The sequence below is a fragment of the Leopardus geoffroyi genome, chromosome C3 (genome assembly GCF_018350155.1).
Source record: "Leopardus geoffroyi isolate Oge1 chromosome C3, O.geoffroyi_Oge1_pat1.0, whole genome shotgun sequence".
NCBI lineage: Eukaryota > Metazoa > Chordata > Mammalia > Carnivora > Felidae > Leopardus > Leopardus geoffroyi.
Window position 1 is genome coordinate 107984079 of NC_059338.1, and position 18698 is coordinate 108002776.

Below are 18698 nucleotides of genomic sequence, written 5' to 3' on the forward strand. Positions count from 1 at the left end.
TTGCCAGATGTAATAGATAATTAAAATATAAAGGTTCTTTTACTCACTGTTAAAGAGCTATCAGTATGTATATGTAAGTTGGAATATAGATCTAGTCCAAAAAAGTTGTATTAGGGTAATTAATATCTGTTAATAAGAGTGTAGGAACTTTTTTTTGTGTGGTGGTGGGGGGGTGACTTAGGACCTTTCTCCCCTATATTAATTATTAATGCTTTTTTTGTGATCAAAGTAATACAGAGAATTTTAAAAATCAAGTTTATTTTAGCCTAAGCTAGTTTTACCACTGATTGGCACTTTATTAGGATAACAAAAACTGTTTCTTAACCGTTTTAACTCCCACAGAATTGTTGGGTCCTAATGTGAGCCATATTAAACCCAGGAATTGGTGAAAACCTGCATTTGAAAAACACCTGGTGACAGTACACATTTGTGTGTGGTCAGTAATTCAAGGATTCCTTTTATTTTCAACAATTTATATAACAGTTCTTAGAAGTAGTATGCCAAAATGACCATAAAAGATACAATAATTAATACATATTTACATTCTTAAAAATAGTTACTCTTGAGGTTGACAAAGCTGTCACTATCCCAAATGAGTGTGACACAACAAACTAGTGGAAGAATCAGTTTTTCGAATTCAGGCTGAATTGTTCATTAATAGTCTCACTTTCCAGAAACAACTACATAGTGACTTCTTGTGCCCAATGACATGTGAGATTTAATTAAAAATTAGTGGGCATTTGAAATTGAATTTTTGGCATCTCACAGTTGTATGTAACAGTTTGTAGACCCAATTTGGATATAGTCAGTAAAAATGTTTTAATCAGAGTGAGATTTTTACTATTCTGGTAACCCAGAGTCTTGATAAAAATCCATCCTTAAATGCAGAAATAATATCAGTCACTGGGAATATTTTTGTATTGGATCAATTCAGAATAAACTATTTGGACTGGTTCATTGGTAAGGTTAAGTAACATTGGGGTTCTTGACTCCCCTCCAGTATCCCAGGGCAGTATGAATATCCTGTTAAAACCCTTCCAGAAGAGAGTGTCAAAGGGAATACCTAGTTGTCTGAGCACTCTGGGTGCTCTGTTTTCATTGACGGACATTGGATTTACTCTAAGCTGGTTTGCTAAAACGAATTGGAGAGACATTTTTTCCACAGTGTAGCTGGACAGTCATGAGAATGTCTTGTAAATTTCAGTAAAATGCAGACTTTAAAGTAGGAACATACATAGCAGGTTTTACTTAAAGAAGAGCATCACATTTAAGTAATAAATTTAACAAGTTAAACAATAAAATCCTAAGCACTTAAAGATTCCAAACATTTGCAGACGAGAGTATTAGGCCAAGATAGTGTTTTAGCCTAGAAACAGATGCAGTTGGGAATGAAGTTTTAACCAGTCTCTCCATTCTAAGGCCTGACCACATTTTGTGTTAGAGCAGAGAGTTAACAGATCTTAATTATAGTAAACAATTTAGCAAATACTATTAGAGAGCAAAAGGGAATACATGTGTGATGAGATGACAACAGAGACTTTTAATCAATGTCTCCAAATGGGAAAGGAACACGTTTTTTATTTACTGCATTTTAGTTTTAGGGAAAGGAATTAATTTTAGAAGAGGCTGAAAAACTATAATTAAAGTATTGGCCTTGTGTTCATCTTAGATACTATCAGAACTAGTTACGTTTCTTTTTCAAAAATAAATTGTACAAGCAGGGATCAACACCTCAGAGGGTACTCAGGGGAACCCTTTTCTCAGGGCTTTATTTTTTACCATGTTAAATTTACTAATGAAGACTTGAGCAAAATGTGGGTCGGCCATATAATGGTATGTTTTCACCGTGGAGGGGAGAGGTTCCACAGCCACCACTGGGCATGCTGTCTGCACGGAAGAGCAGCTGGGGGCCAGGTGGCAGGATGTCTTTGTGATGTAGTCCACAAGTCTATTGTACTGTTGTTCTGACAGTCTCTCTCGGGCTCCATCCACCTAGGATCCAAAAATAAAGTCTTGAGTTGCCAAATTTTCATAATGGGACTCCCATGACCAAAGTATTCCTTCTGTTTTTGACTCCTACATCTGTGCATTATGCTTTGAGGTCCTCTAATAAAGCCATTTTTATCCAACGCTGTGCTTTTTATTTTTCCTCTGAGCTGTGGCAGTGATAACACTGCGCTTTCAGCAGTACAAACGAAGCTCTGCATGGGACTGTTAGGACAACCTCCTTTGAATACGCGTTTGGTGTTGTGTGAAATTCCCATGTTTGAAGTTGATGATTTGGTAACATTTTACTCATTAACTATTAAACATCTGTCACTGCTCTTTACTAACCAGCTCAGGAACAAAGAAGAGTGTCTTTCCTCTGCATAAATCAACATTAAAGTCGCATCCTGAAATAAAAGTTCTGTTTGCCTGTCTCCTTAAACCTCTAAAGTTTGACAGAAAAAATTCTGGAGAAGAGCACCTCTTTCAAACCAGTGGCTTTGGACAGAGCATTAAAAAAATAAATACCTTTTGAACTGTAACATTTTCTGTTTTTATAAACACTAGGATTTAAAGCCAGAGGTGGGGGGGGGGGTGGTGGGGGAAACTGGGCAGAGGAAGGGGAAATTTTTATGGAAAAAAAGGGAGGATGCAAAGTACATTTATGGTTCATAAAAGTCTGGCTCATCTTCAGTGGAACTCAAATAGGAGAACTGAGATATACTACCTAAGTTCTTAAGTGAGATTTTCTGAGAAAGCACCCATCAAAGGCAACTGGATCTATAAATTCTTCCCACCCTGAGCTTTTGTAGCTATCTAGGGTGTAGATCACGTGGACTGGGACGTTTCCAGTATAAACTACTGATCTGTGGGAATCAGGTAGCCACTGGCCTTTTCAGTGGTTCTGTACCTATCAAATGTTGGCAAGATCACTCTGGGTAAGAATTAACAAGGGCTTTTGAGTCCTCAAAGTAGTAGTAATGTAAAGAATTTCTGTGTTTCTGTGTAGGGCACAGAAACAGTGCAGCCAAGGGTGTCTTAAAAGCTGTACAAAGCCAGTAGACGGTAAGGAGTAAGGGCCTGCCAGAAAAATAAGTAGGGCATCCGTTAGAGTTCGGATCTCCTATTTTGAAGCTTGGGAAAGAAAATAAAGGCCCCCAAAGTTTCACTGACAGATGAAAGCTGTGTACCACCAGGCAAAGGCCAGAGCTCTGATGATATCATTTGATGGGGTCAGAATTCAGCTGGAAAGCTTTGAAAACACAGAAAGTCTTAATTGCTCCTCCTGAACAGCAGCACAGGAAAACCCGTGCTGTGAAAGGAACCTGGCCAAGGAATAAATTGACCTTCTGACTCATGTTGAGCCTCTCATAAGGGATTTCAATAATGTGCCAGGCATATTAAGCAATTATTACCCTAAAAATGGCTGCATTTAACCAAGAAAAGCAAATGCTGATTTAAAAATATTTGAATCCTGCCACATTTCAATATACTGAGTGATGTCATCTACAAATTAATTCCTTCCAAATTTCAAAGGAGCTGTGTTTCCTAGCATCTGAAGCAAAAAAAGCAGAAAAGCCATTTTATATGAAGATCTAAAAATACTGTTCTTAGTTTTCCCTGGAAGACAGCAGGTAGGCTTCTTAACCCAGGTTTACATCTGTGGATTCGGTTTGCAGGTGACTAGTCCTGACTGACGTGAGCACCGCAGCTGAGGAAAAGTCCCTGTGTCAAGCAGCACTGCCGAGCGATTCCCCCGCCTCATTTTGCACATACACTGGGTCACAGCACTCCTACGGAAGGAAGGGTGTGCTGTCTCAGAAAAGAAACGGGCATTTTGTTGTAAAGTTTGGGTCTCCTTTGGGGTGAGTGGGGAAGGGGGGGGTAGGGTTTGGACACAGGACTGAGGGGGCAGTTATTTCCTGTTTCTTAGGAGTTGGGGGAGGTAAAGTGGGATAGGTTCAGAGAAAGAATTTGGGGGCTGACCGCGTACTGGATCTCCACCATTTCTGTCCTGTGCCGGGACAGCCAGGTGCTGCTGGGTAGACTCCACAGGTGCCCTGCACTATTCCTGCCCTCAGTCATCTCTTCCGGCCTCTTCCCCCTTAATCCAGCCCCCTGTTCTCCCCGAGTACCTACGGAAGACCAGTGTTGAGCATGGTGTCCAGAGCATCGGTGCTTTTCTGCCTCTAACTCAGTGATCCCATGGTCTCAATTAACCTCGGCAACTTCTACGAGTGGTGACTCCAGCTATCATCTCATTAACCCCTAGAGAAGCAGGCCTGTTCCTTCCCAGCTATGATAATTCCCCACAGTATCCTCCTCAAACAAAAGCCAAAGGGAGAAGGATCACAACTGAAGACAGTAGAGACCGTTTTAACAACAAAACCTGAATCTCCAGTCTTCAGTTTAAGACACGAGATATTTCCCAAGCAGCTAAGGAATAACGATAGATTCCCGAGGGCCTTGGAAGTTTCTCGTTAGGGACCAAGGACTTGAAGATAATGACACTGTCCCTTGCCAAATCCTGTAGCCAGATCACTGCTGCTTTATTGTCAATTGGATCAGAAGATTTTGGCAGATCTAAAGTCGGCCTGGACATCTGACCTCTGTTTATTCCCAGAAAGTCATCAACTCGAAGAGCAATGTGCGCCTAGTGCCAAGCCCCAGCTTAAAGCCCGACTGATTAGGATCCAAGAAGCTAGAGAAATCTCAGAGTTGTTGTGGTTGGCTGCCTTCCCTCTTCTCAGATAATTTTACCCAAACAGCGGTGCGAGGGAGACACAGGCTCCCATACCAGGAAGAAAATAAAGAACGGGGCAGGACCCACCGCAGGCAGGTTTGCTGTCCTTTCCTGGGGCCACTCAGTCCTCAGGTTAGGACCAGCAGGTCCCAGCTTGCCACTGACCTGCACTCCCCTTGCTGAGTGGAAAAACAGGTCTGTTTCTTGGGTCAACTCTTAGAGCCCCTTGGATCAGGCAGTGAGTGGGGAGGCAGGAACAGAGCAGTTTTCCATGGGGTGCACCTGCTCGCTGCTGGACCGTAGGAAGCTGGTGTCGCTCTTGTCAGGGCTCACCCCTGACACCCAGTGTGCCCCGCCTGGGCCTCCATCCCGTGGCAACTTCTGTGTGGTCGGGAGCCAGCATGCAGTATAGGAACAGGCCACGCTGGGCCAGAGAGCTGCCCCAAGAGGCTAAGCGGCAGCCCAGGGGGTGCCCCACGGAACTTAAGGGATGGGAATCTGCCCCGTGGGAAAGGGAACGCTGAGCCACACACAGTACAGAGCAGGGGGAGGAAAGAGACTCGTGCCCAGAATTCTGACCCGTGAGGTCTTGGAGTGGAAACAGGAGAGAGAGTGAGACCTCCTTCCTGGTTTGTGAACTTGTTTCCCGGTACCCTCACTTCCGTGGCAGTCCTCTCCTGTGCCACCAGACTTGTGCCTGCTTTGTGGAGCAGCAGCACAGAATTGCTGCCTCGGCCCTGGCCCTTCTTGGACACACCTGTGTGTCCTGGAGCTCCGCTGTCCCGTCTCCTTCAGCACCCCAGCGCCCCGACGACCATGCCTCGTTCAGTTCGTACGGTGGCATAGCCCCAGGCCTCAAGTCCATCTGGCCCGCTGCTGGGCTCCCCTAAGGAAGCCTCACACACACACCTGGGTTGGGGCTTCCCAACTTGCTTCCGCATGGGCCCCCTGGTCCCCCTCCCCCACGCCGCTTCCTGTGACGGCCCTCCCGGTCCCCAGCAGCCTCCACAGGCTGCAGCCCCAACTGCCTGGTTACCGACGGTCAGCCTGCATCTCCACTTCCCTGGCCGTTAGCCGCGCAGTCACCCCGTTTTCTGAAATGTACCTCCACGTCGCAGGCCACTCGCGGCTGCCTGAGCTGCACGATGAGCAGGTTGTTTTGCTTGCTGTCCTGTGCACAGTCGATCTCCGTGACAGGGAAGGCCTGCTGCTGCGTGTCCTCGCTGACGCTCACCACGAAGAGCACTTCCGAGGTCAGCAGCAGGCACCCTTCGTGCTCCTGGCCTGAGCCCCTCACCAGAACCACATCCAGGGCCATGTGGACTTCTGGTCTGCCCAGAGACTGAAGCATTTTCCTGTTTCAGAGGAGAGAAGTGAGGCTAGAAGCCAGTTTGGAAAAGATGGTCCTGTATCAGTGCGCACTGTACCAAGGGCTGGGGCATTCTTACGCGAAGGTCCCCAAAGGCAAAGGGCCCTCGCCTATCTGATGATCAACTTTAGCCTCACACGTAATGGCCACTTTCATTCGCAAACTGATTCTGGTCAACCGAATCCAGCTCCTTCCTGGGGACAAGGATTTCCCTTGGCTCTGACTAGCTCCTTTTCTTCCCATTAGAAACGTCACCCCTGATCAGAACGCTGCCTTCATGGAGAGTCCCCGGTCCCCTCGCAAGCCTAGGCTGCTCCGTCAGCGTGCAGCTTCCCCCGAGGGGTGTGCGAGAGGCGTCCCACATCTGGGGACGGCAGCCTCTCCCTGGTGCTGTGATGGCCTCGTGCCACCTGAGATGCCGAACACGGCCGCCTTCCCCCCCCCCCCGCCGGGCTGCCCTGGAAGTAGGGGCCGTTAGCTCGACAGCAAGCCAGGCCCTGTTAACATGCGTGTGCAGCTGAACAAGCGTCTAGATAATCTTACCAGACATATTTGACGTGGCTGTTTGGGGCCCGGTCAGCATATAGATCACTTGGCTGATAGCGCTGTTTGGGAAGCTGAGAAAGTCCAGCTCCATGTAAAATACCTGTGGCGAGAGAAGTAAGGGAGTTTTACTAGTTGTTTTTCTGGAAACCAGTTCCACGGTATCGTGATGTCATCTGCTTATAGCCATCCATAAAACACTACAGATCCAAAATGATGTCAAGTCTTTGGAAGCAGTCGTATGGATAGATAGTCATTAAACACTGCAACGCTCTGAACTCTGGCGATCTTACATTAGCTACAAACTGAAAAATGAGTGAACGACAGTCCAAGCATAGGCTGGACTGGCAGTTAACGGAAGCATCACGCTCCTGGGAGTAATCCATCCTGAGCAACAGCTCACACGCCATTACAGTTTATGCGATAAAGTCAAGATTGTTAGCTGACTTCCTTGCTTAATGTCACAATACTTCTGTATCTGTGCTGGGCTGGGCAAACAATAAAAAACACAACACACACAGAGATGCACACAAAGGCACATGGTTTGCCTAGATACAGTATTTCAGTGACTTAATCCAGCTGTTAAACATGAATCCATTTACATTTATGAGCACTCCTGGGCCTCCGGTTTATTACACGCTCCCTCTGGTGCCGGCACCGAACGAGGGCACCCAGCAGCACCACGCGGCCTCCAAAGAGACTCTCCAGGACCAAAGATGGTACAGCATGTGTGCTTCCCGAGGGCTTATAAATGTTTATAAACGAGGCACAGTCATTAGACTGAGAGTTAGTGGTTTGTAAAACCTTCAGTGCGGTAATAAAAGTTTTACAAGAATGATGGAAAGCAACAAGGCCACGTGAAGCTCTGCTCCGAGATGTTCTGACCTACAGGAGGGGTCCTCGGCCCGGGAGACTCCCGGTGAGGAACAAAGGGATTTATGAAGGATGGGCTGGGGTCTGCAGCCACGGAACGCTGTTTACTGATGTGTAAGCATCTGATAAAGGGAGTGTGCCCGGGCGCTTTAGGGCTACGGCGGTTCTTTGTGCCCCGTTCCCTGTTGAGTGAAAATGACACTCACGGAAGGAGAGAGAGGGAGAAGGGGGGGAGGAGGGGAGGAGAGAAGGAGGGCGGGAGGGAGGGAGGGAGAGACAGAGACAGAGACAGAAACGGGGAGGGAGGAGGCGAGGGGAAAAGCCAAGGGGAACACATGTTCGCATCTGTGTGGTCTCTGAAAGCCCCTCTGGATGGTTGCCGGAGCGCGGGCATTTGTCTCCCGCTCTCCTCAGACACTCCTGTCGGCCCCGCGGAGGCGCAGGGTGCCTGCGGTGAGATGTATCCCGGCCGCTATGGCCGGAGGCAGAGGGCTCGCGTGTCTGACAGCCCAGCCCTCCTGCGGTCTGTGAGAGTGGCCAGACAGCCGGCTGGAGGACCAGAATGAGGGCACGGAGTGTCGGGAAAAAGGGAACAGTCGCAGTCACCTGTTGGTCAGGGCACTGCCGGTGCGCTCTGCCAAGAGGGCAGAACATAATGTGGGGGGAGGCGCTTCCTGCGGCACACCCATCACTCCCGCGTGTACGCGAGCATGGGAGGGGCCCGGCACCCCACCATCCGAGAGCAGGTGGTGCCACGAGCCCGTTCCCCACAGCTGTCTGCTCGGGGAAAGGCTTTCCAGGAACTCGGCCCAGAGTCCGCAGAAGCAGGGCTCTGTGAGCGCGTGTGCGCGCACCCACGTACGCCCGCGGGCACACACACGCTCCTCTCTCTCCGAATACATACATGCTGCCTCCACACAGATATCTTCCTGCCTTATAACCTACTTTTCCTTTCAAACTGGTCACCAGAAAAAGTAATAGTTCTATCCTCTGCTTCAATATTTTCTACATATCGCTCTCAATTGCCTTCAACCTCTCACTGGTTTCTTCTCACTAAAGTCTATTTTATTTAGATGTACTGCAAAAAGATTCTGTGAGATAGATATAATGAAATTACAAATTGATTTCCTGGGCCCTTAATTATTATAACTTATGATTAGTAGTATGATTCTACCCTTTGCACAAATAAGTGTAAGGAGCTGAGAAAGACGGCTATTTACCTACTTGTAGATGTATCCATTTTATTTTCACTGCTTTGCCATGCGAAGGCCTACGTTAACTCGGAGATCCTAATCGCAAACTAATCGGTGACGTCTGAGCTGGCCTGTCGGGTGCCCCGCGACTTACCATAGCCAGTCTGTGACACGAGCTCAGCGGCTCCTCCGATGGGCTTTGTGAACACCCCCATGATTCCTTTCCCCACGCCCGAGATGACACCCTTGGCCTTGTGTCCTGCGGAAGCATGAGCTTCCGATGTTCTCTGGAAGTTCTGCATGGGCTGATCGACTATGCCAGCAATTGCACCTGAAAGACAGCAAATGCCTCCAGTGAGGACTGAGGCTTAAAATCCCGAGAAAGAGAAAACTTCAATCCAGAAGACGGTTTTATGTGGATTGAAGATGAAAATGCACCCTCCTTAGGAAGTTCTTTACTATACATTTATTCATCAATTACGTAAGTTCATGGAGCACTGAGTTAGACATGTATGATCTTCACCAGAACATAATATTCAGCCTGGGTTTTTGGTCCATCACAGTTAGGATCTGTGAAGTCCGGTTCAGAATTTAATAACCAAGTCAGACTATTCCAAAGTGACACTTCACCCGCCTTTGTCCAGAAGACAGAGGAGAGAGCAAGCCTGCTCAGCCTGATACATTTTCACTGAAGTAAGAGGGTGAAAAAAACTGGAAGAGACCGTCCCCTTTCCATGTTCTCCCTTTTAATAGTGATAAGAGAAATTCTTTAATAATACATTAATGTAATTGTTGACACAGCAATTATTTCTATTATAGCTAATCTGTTTTGAGTGCTTGCTATGTGCTGGGGACTATATCGAGTGTTATTTGTATGAGATCATTAATCCTCATAATCCTAGGAGTCGGACGTGGTTTTTATCCTCAGCTCCTAGATAAGGCCGAGGAGCACAGAGAGGTTAAGGAGTTTGTCCCCAAGGTCACACAGCTGTCCTATGCCTGAGCCAGGGTTTGAGTCTAGAGAGGCAGAGTCCCAGCCCAGCTCTAAACCACCAAGCTGTTCACTGATCCTGTTTATAAAAGAGGCTCTCCGGTCTGCCAGTCTTAGAAAAACCTCCTTCCTTCCTACTTCCATTGAGGTTTGGCCGCTTGCTCTTACTTCAGAACAGCTACCCTGCTCTCAGCAGTCTGCTCCCGCGGTTTTCCCAGAGGGCAGCCCGCTCAGGTATCCTGGAGGGAGAATCCCTCAGCCTCCTGTGGGTCCTTCCTCTTGTTCCTCTTGCTTTGAGACTTCATAAGGGCTTCACTGGTCCCAGTTTTGTTTTGTTTTTTCTTTCCCCCAGTGATGGAGTGGAGGGTTCTCTAGCTCAGTGAGAGGTAAACATTTTATTACAGTTCTTGACAGAATTTTCTGTTTTCAACTCAGTCCTGCTAGGATTAATGGAAAGGATGGAAAATGCAGAGTCCCCCTAGTAGAAATTTTAGTACATGTCAAAACCCATTATTCCAAATGCCACTAATTCAAAGTCTCTTGGGTAAACGGAGATTTCCAGGTCTCTGTTAATGGCCTGCTAATTTCAAGTAATATTCCCCTGAACAAAATCCAGTAAAACAAAGGCCAGTTCCTTCGGGTCAATTGTAAAGGGAAAGTTCTTCATGGATTCCATTCCTCTGAATTTGGACAGAGCCATTTAAATTTATGTATCGACAGATTAAGAATGACCTGAGGCAACGGGTCTGTTTCTCAGCCTTGACCAGAGCTTCCCAAACCTTCTGAGCAACTGACTGGGGAGGCAGAGGACGCTGCTCCCCAGTGGCCCCAGCTGCCTTGGCTGTGGAGGGCTGAGGGGTCACTGTTTCAGCGCCCTCCAGACACCCCTCCCGGCACTCAGGCTGGGGAGCTTGTCTCGTGTGTTTAGGAGGAGGACTGTGATGTCCTGCTGTCCATCCACGAGGTTGAGAGTCAGAGCAGCTGTGAAGTGTCAATGGGGGTGGCGGCCACCATTGGTGCACGGCAGAGGCAAGAACCGTGGGGTGTTCTCTTCAGATCATCTCAGGGTAGACAGTTCAAAGGGAATAGCATCAAATCAAAGAATATAGCTTTTGTGGGGCGCCTGGGTGGCTCAGTCGGTTGAACGTCCGACTTTGGCTCAGGTCATGATCTCACGGTTTGTGGGTTCGAGCCCCGCATCGGGCTCTGTGCTGACGGCTCAGAGCCTGGAGCCTGCTTCGGATTCTATGTCTCCTTCTCTCTCTGCCCCTCCCCCACTTGTGCTCTGTCTCTCTCTGCCTCTCAAAAATAAAATAAATGTAAAAAAAAAAAAAAAAAAGAATACAGCTTTTGTAACATCATGATCTGATTTCTTTAAAAGGTCTCCACGCTTAAGTCAGTAGGAAAACGGAGGGAAATACAAACTCACCAATAGATTAAATTATTTAGAAATAATTTAAGGACAGATTTCCATTAAGACTATTAAAATTGAGTTGAGGGGCCTGTGGTTACTTCACGGAGAAGCTTCCACTTCCCTTTAACGTGCCAGGCCTAACCTCTACGAGGAACGTAGAGCCTTGATGGCCGTGAGTATCCATACAGAGCTCTAACTTCTAACTACTACCTGCCTAAGTGCAAACAGGTATCACAGTGAAACTCCCCTTTGATCTTCCACTTTCTCCGGCCACCAGCCTCAGGGAGGGCTCAGTAACCGCGGCTTTGATAGATAAACTCTTTGAGCAGCCCAGAGAGTGGAAAATCTGAACCTCATGACAAGGTGTTAGATTCTCAGACGTAGAGAAGGAGCTGTCAGATCCCATGCCCCGGCCCAGCACCAGACCCTGGAGGGGAAAAGCTGGCCTGTCACACACACCAACACCTTACTGGTCACCAGGTGCGAGCCAGAGACCAGAGAGGCCGTGAGAGACTAGCAGCCATTTCGCGGCATCTGCAGCCCTGCCCGGAGAGAGGCAGCTTCTCTCAGGGCTTCAGCAGGCTCTAGTAGGTCTAATCCACCTAAATCCCACGACTGGTAAATTATTTACTGTCATATACTTGACCTCTGCTCTAAGTAGTGGAAACTGATCCCCAAACTTGTCTGTTGGCATCAGGCCCACGGGGCGGGCGGCCACATGGAGCCGGCTGTGATGTGATGAAGGGAGGTGCGGAAGGAAGCGTGCCTCGGAGGGGAGTTTCCGTGCGCTCTGCGCGTGTCGGGCGAGGCAGAGGCGGGAGGTGTTCCCTTTGCTACCCTTTAGTTGGAGGAGGAAGGCTTTCTTTGTGAAGCAAGGGGGGGACTCCCTCACTCTTCCAGGACCACCTCCCCAGCCTTGGGTGGAAAACACTGCTCGCCGCTCCATGAAGCTTCCTGCCGACGTGGCTATTTTGGTGCTGCCCTCGCCACGTGCTGTCATTTTACTTTGGACACTTTTTTTTTTTTTTCAGATCCCAACAGCAGAGGCACAGGCCTAAGGCGGGCAGTACGGCACAGCACTTCAGAGACGAACCAAACCTACACATAGAGTACGGGAGGTATTCTAGCTTGAGGCCAGAACAGATTAATTTCACCAGGGAGGAAGCGCTTCTGTTATTCCCAGATTCTCCACTAACTGCAACCCGCCTGCCGACGGCCGGTAGTGGCATCGGGACTGCTCATCGGTGCCAAGTCCTGGTGCCTGGCTCTTCCTCACTCACTCCAGGGCAAACGTCCCGATTCACCTGGGAGAGGCCGATTTGGGTGGGATTCCGAGGGGCAGACCAAGCGTGGCGTGGACACGGAGGGTGTGGCTGCTGGGAAATCCGGCAGTGCTTCGGCCATCAGGCAGCGGCCCAAGAGAAGGGGATGACAGAAGCAAGCTCTGACATCCTGCCTTTGGTATTCACGAGAGAGAAGTCATGTCTGGGAGGGAACACGGAGTGTGACCGTGACACGGAGCTCACATCCTCTCCCAGCACGGACTCCAGGGTGCAGGAGAAAGGGGGGTGTTTGGGGAGTGGGTTTGGTAAATGTGGGGAAGCCTTATTACCAATTCTGTAGGCTAAACAGAGTTTTCCCCAAAGCCACTACTCTCTCAAAACAGGTGGCGCTCGTCCAGGCGCCTCGGCGGCATCTCTCCGCCGGCTGACACTTCCTTGCTGACTCGGGGCGACGCGGCTGGGCACGGCAGCTAACGACTCCCTTTGATTTTTCAAGGACCTCGTAACACTCCACAGTGTCCCCATGAGGGTGAAACAGAGGCAAGAAGGCCCACCAAACCCATAAACATTTGGGGAAAATGTGTTTTTCCTACCCTGGAACTTTCAATTGTTCAGTCTCCCCACATCCTGATTGTTTCCAAGCTCGGAGCCCTCCAGGGTGGGTGACATGTGGAAAAAAGCCCAGGCTCTTGTCCTGGTGGAGGTGTGACCTGGGCAAGTCACTTAACTTCCTATCTGTGCCAGGGCTTGCAGATCAGACAGGATGACACATGTGAAAATGCTCCGTCAACTCTCAAGTGGTCTTTCAATATATTTTTACTAACTGGGTTGTAACTGTTTCTTCTAGAGGAAGAAACCGAGGAACTAATATTCTGGTTTCACTCAGCATGGGTTTCAAACAAAATGATAATAGCTCTAACTTCAATCAGGCACTTCATTGCATTTAGCAGTTGTAAGCACCATTTCTGGGGATAAATTAAACGGTGATAAATCTAGAATTTCCTAGGTGAGGGACTTGATTGGTCCTCCTCTTGTCCCTCCTCTCGTCTTCCTGCTACACATCAGGTAGTTCTAGGACTGGACGTTTTTGAGATGACCCGGTGATTGAGTAGGACAGAGAGTTCTTGAACTCCCAGAGGGAAGGCGGCAGATTTGAGCCAACTTGGACATGTCCACTGGGAACTAAAAATGTCTGAGGAGCATGGCAATGGGCGCCTCGCTCAGGGTGCGCGGCTAGAGGCGGTGCTCCTGCGGGCCCAAGGTCAGGCAGCTGCCTGCACGTGCAGTCAGCGCACACCCAGAAGGGATTTCCATCATCCACAGAACTCCCAGGTCTTTGGAAACTACCAGAAATGCAGAAAGACTGTGAGCCCACTCACAGAAGAAGAAGTTTCACAGACAGACTAAATGATTCCCTCGCATGTATATGAGGTTGTACAAGAAGTGGTAGAGCAAAGATGAGAGTTTTAGGACTTTCTGGCCTGGTTAACAACAGGCGCCGAATTAAAAAGTGGGACACCGCAGAGGGAGGATCGTGGTTCCTCACATAATGGATTTCTACCACCAGGCCCAATTTTACACAGTGGCACCTGGGTAGCGGGTGTGGGCTTGTCTGAGTGGGAAAAGGAGGGACTGGTTGGGAGGGACACAGCCACAGGCCAGCCAGCTCGGGTCTCCTCTGCTGAGCACCTGTGAACCCCAAACAGAGCTTGGCTAGAGGGAAGGAAGCTCTCCTGCCCAGTGTAGAGGGCCTAGAAGCCCATGATTCTTAGCCAAAAAAGGCCCCAAAGACCCCAACCAATGACCTGAAACCTCCAAGATAACCTCAGTCACTTCCTGTGGTTCCAGCAACTTGATCCCTTGAACTGAAACTAAAGCAAGACTGCTACCGCCATTGTCTGCTTGTCTTTCTCTGGTGGGACGCTCTTTGAAATGAGGCAACTATTACAGTTTCTCTGCTACCAGAACCTAATAATGAGTATCAGTGGTGCTGTTTACCAAACACGGACACTTTGCCTGGCACAGGTCATTATTATTACCTCTAAATCATGTTATTACCAGCCCCAATTTACAAAGGAGAAACCCAAGTTCAGAGAAGAGAAGAACATGCCTGAGGTCACAAAGAAAGGACCCTGACACCCTCGTCTGGGTCCGCTGGCCCCTCAGGAATGTGGCTCGCTCCCACGCCACTGTGCCTTCCCTGGAGCAGACACCCTGGCCTCCGGACTGCTCCTCTACCTGGAAGTTCCATCCCAGGTCATACGTAAGCCTCCCAGTTTACACGCGCATCATCACACGACAGTGCCCCACACCACAGAATGTTACGACTTAAACAATTTCCAGTAACTTGACCTGAGCTAACATCTCACTGCTTCCTCCCAGAGCCTCGGCTGGCTGTGCTGCGGGCTGAGGCTAGAACTGCAGACTGGAGAGAGGACAAATCCTTTCAAGCTCATCTTGTCTGACCTCTGCTCTCCCCGCTCTGGGCACTTTGATCTCCCTGAGATGCACACTCCTTCTGATGCACAGCAGGCCAGCTGCCAAGCAATACAGTTTTAAATTCCTTTGCAAACAAATAAACAAAAGATACCCTTGAAAATCCTGCTCTGCAAAATTTCAGCTCTGAAGCTTCCTTTTTATAGATCTTTCCAAAGCAACTTATTTTTCGAACATTTGTAGTCCTTGGAAATATCCACGGTAATCTTCACTTCTAACTATACCATCTGGCTGCTCGACAAACAGTAATTACTCTGAGGCTGAGCCTGCACTCTTGAAAAAAATAAAAGGGGAGAAGCAGGCTCCTCACTGAAGTTTATGTGACGTTTGCACGCCGCTGAAGTGCTTCTCAAAGGTGAGCATCTGCCATATGTGCACGGCGGAGAGGGCGTGGCACAACGTCTGCCTGTGACCTTGACAAGCGAACAGTGGCCCTGTGCTGCTGTCCTTGCGCTGACACCCCCACACTTGGGGGGCGCCTATGGAAGGACACTTATGTGGGCGGGAGGGGTGGGTAGAGCCTGGGCATCTGTGCAGGTGAGCCTCTATCCGGGAAGGTCAGGGGACGGCCCCATCACGGCTGCTCGATGGCTTTGGTAAGGAGGTCCTGTCCCAGTGCCTCATGGATGCAGGGCAGGAAGCAGAGGGAGTGCCCTCCTCTCCCTGAGCCTCAGCTTTGCCTGCAGGAAGGATGGAAACCGTACAACCACCCCTAGTCCTGGGGAACTGAGCACCTGGCCGGCCCGCAGAGCCGTGAGCGCGTGTCCCCCACAGCGCCTTACCGAGCAGGCTGATGCCCAGGCGGGACAGGCCCTGTCGCAGCCCCTCGCCCAGGCTCTCGGGCAGCTGCCGCCGCCACTCCTCCTGCCGGTTGTAGTGCTCCTCATCCAGTGAGAGGCGGTCCATGTTCCGGGCCAGGCTCGTGGCCAGGTTGGTGATGGAGGTGAGGGTACCTGAGGGCACAAGAGCACGTGGGTTGGCCTTATGGTCACATACATGGGGGGCCCCCGGGGAGCAGTCCTCACAGGGCTGGTGGTGGGGGAGGGGTGCCTTGGGACCTGCCCAGGTGGTGAGTGACGGGAGCTTCCTTTGGGCAGCTTGAAGCAACAGCCTGAAGAAAATTGTGAAAAAAAGGCGAAGATTAACACTTGCTCACCAGGGTGACGGCACGCCTCAAAACGGGTCAGGCGAGAATCTCTGTTGCCAGAAAAATGCCCAGAGTTTCAGATGAAAGTAGCATTCGCTATTGTTTGATGGTGGAGGCTTGGCTAGAGCACTCCGTTTTGAAGTCCTCACTGAGGCCCAGTTTTGAAAGTTAAAATTTGCTCTCATTTTAAAGGTTAAGGTCATGCTGCTGAATCTTAGATTGTAAAGAAATATTTCTATTTAGGAATAAAATTTATTTCCCCCCTTCATCTCTCATAGCAGAGGGAGACCCTAAACTGTATCACCAGACATTCAGGGGCAACAGTGATTGGTGCTGCACAGAACATGTGCGGTTTTGATTCTCGGGGTGTTAACTGAAAACAGTGAGGACAATAAAGGAGAGAGGCCACGGGAAAGCCATGACTGGGTTGGGTTTTCTGGCAAGTCTGTACAGGTCTCAGTGAAGCCACACTGAAAGACATCAATGGACAGATCCTGACACTAACGAATTCACTCATCTGTGAGAGGATGTCCGGCTCCAAGAGGAGACGGAAGATGTCGTTTTTGCCGCTGCATCTTTACCAGTAATCTAAAAAGAAAAAGTCCACGTGCACACGCAGACAGCAGCAAATGAGACAGATTTCCCTAAGAGAAGGAGAGAGCAAGTGTAAAACACATTCAGTGAGTCAGTATGCTAAAATTACCGCGGGCTTCAGTTTAGCAGGTGTCGGTTGTCTTATTTGAAAATAAAAACAACAGAACCACAAAGACTCAAGTGTCGGGAGTGAGAAATCCGCCAGTGACTCATCGGTGAGCTCCTCCGGCTCTCAGCTCACAGGCCTCCCGGACGGCCGGGGCCCAGGGGAGTGGGCCCGGCCTCGTCCACACAACTCGGTTTACTGCTCTTGCCATTCTCCTGCCAGCCCCCCTCTAGGACGACGGGCGCTCATATTTCAGGCTCCTCTGCTTTTGAGCCTTCTGGAGACTTCTATAACCTACCCACTCATAACAGAGTTGCAGCACTGTTGACATTAAAAAGCCTTTTATGGGGGAGAAGCCCTTTGCCCTGTTTTCCCTGCCTCCTGCTGAGAAGAAAAGGGGACTCAGATGGCCCTTGTTAGTTCCCGAGTCACTGCCAACCTGACCAAAATATCGTCAAGCACACACACAGGGGTAAAACGAAAACATTCCCCTTCATGAGGGCAGCAGTCTGGCTTCTGTGCCCCGTGACCTATCCGGGCCACAAGATGGCACTGTTGATGTGGCATATGCTGGAGGAAAGCTGGCTGGTCCCCTCCAAATCCGCTTCCATGTCCAAACGTATCCATGTCCTTCCGCAAGTTATGACAACTGTATCTACATTTAAAAAAATGAAGAGGCAACACAGTGTAGGGTTTCTGATGTGTAGCAGAAGTCCTGAACACCTTTAATATTTCTGTATTTATCGCATGGAATAACAGTTGAGCCAATGCTTGTTTTCCCAATGGGAGGTTTAAGATTCTGAAGTTTCTGAAACATTTTCACACACTGCAGGCAAGCAGCGATCTGTTTAAAACATAAGGCATTAGATGTGAGCTTTGTTACAAATCCAACATTTCACGGCAATCTAACGGGCTACACAAAGGTAGAGGCACACTGAAGGCCCTGAAAGCTGTAATGTATTCTTCAAAAAGGAAAAATAAGGGGAGGAATGAACATGAGGCTTTATGAAAAGAAACCAAAGTAGCTACCTTTGGAAATGTGCTTTACAAATGACGTTGTCCCTCTGGAGACTCCACTCACGAAGGCTCCCGGGCCTCTGGTCAGCCCCTCGTACGGAAGCCTAAAGAAGTCGGCGATGCCATTCCCGACGCTTCGCACCAAACTTGCGGGGCTGCCGAGGATTTCCAGAGATCCAACCACCCAGCCTGGAAGGGACCAATGGGAAGGGGTTACTGAGACCTTCAATGCGGCACTTTCAACATTGGGGAACAGTGACCCATTTTCCCTGCAATTCATTTTTCACACTGGAATTGAGAATGTTATAAGCTCCTCTGGAGCACAATCTGGGAAATAACTCATTCACTGTGAATTCATAAATGGCAAACTTTCATACTTTATAAATCAAAGCGATCCTTTGGCAGCCTCACAAATAGCTTTAATATGACTTCCTTGCCCGAGTCTCCTGTATTCCTGCTAAGAGGGACCCGCGTGCGAGGGGACACACGTTCCCATGCACCCGAGGAAAGGCGGTCTCCCAGGGTGCAGGTGTTTGCAGGCTGGGAAGCTGTCTTTAGAACCACCTCAGGGCAGCGGAGGCACCAGGAGGGGGAGGAGGCCAGATGCTAAATGGGGTGTTGCAAAGGAGAGGCAAAGTTCTGACAAGGATGGAGGAGTTATTTTTAATCTTTCCCAATCCTACCCAGCTGAGTGCTTTCCTTTGGAGCAGAGCTGAAGCCAGACAAATGTCTCCCCTTCAACCCCAGCTTCAGTTGTGTAAACATTGGTGACATGGACATACTGATTAGGTTAGTGAGAGGGAGTGTTCCCTTCCAGTGTCCCAGGAGGGGAGCTTTGGATCTGGTTTCCTATTTGAGCAGGGGCTTGCCAGGGGCCGGCCTGCTCAGTGGCCTGACTGCGGTGTATGCTGCCTCGTGGGAACACGGCTGTGCGTGAACTTCA

The 18698-nt window shown here is 49.2% G+C and overlaps 1 protein-coding gene across 10 annotated transcripts in view; it reads right to left on the reverse strand.

Annotated features, from left to right (window-relative positions):
* Window positions 1–430: 430 nt before the first annotated feature.
* Window positions 431–18698, reverse strand: part of VPS13B (vacuolar protein sorting 13 homolog B) — an 811203-nt gene continuing 792935 nt past the window's right edge. For 9 of the 10 annotated variants that reach the window (XM_045454090.1, XM_045454093.1, XM_045454091.1 and 6 more), the window contains 6 exons: window positions 17768–17944; window positions 15674–15844; window positions 8862–9038; window positions 6642–6744; window positions 5835–6084; window positions 431–1992 (listed from right to left, as the gene is read on the reverse strand). In XM_045454090.1, the coding sequence (XP_045310046.1) occupies window positions 1744–1992; window positions 5835–6084; window positions 6642–6744; window positions 8862–9038; window positions 15674–15844; window positions 17768–17944 (1127 nt within the window). In that variant the 3' untranslated portion in view covers window positions 431–1743. Of the gene's footprint in view, window positions 1993–5765; window positions 6085–6641; window positions 6745–8861; window positions 9039–15673; window positions 15845–17767; window positions 17945–18698 lie in introns of all 10 variants that reach the window. The other variant, XM_045454096.1, reaches the window with a different exon arrangement.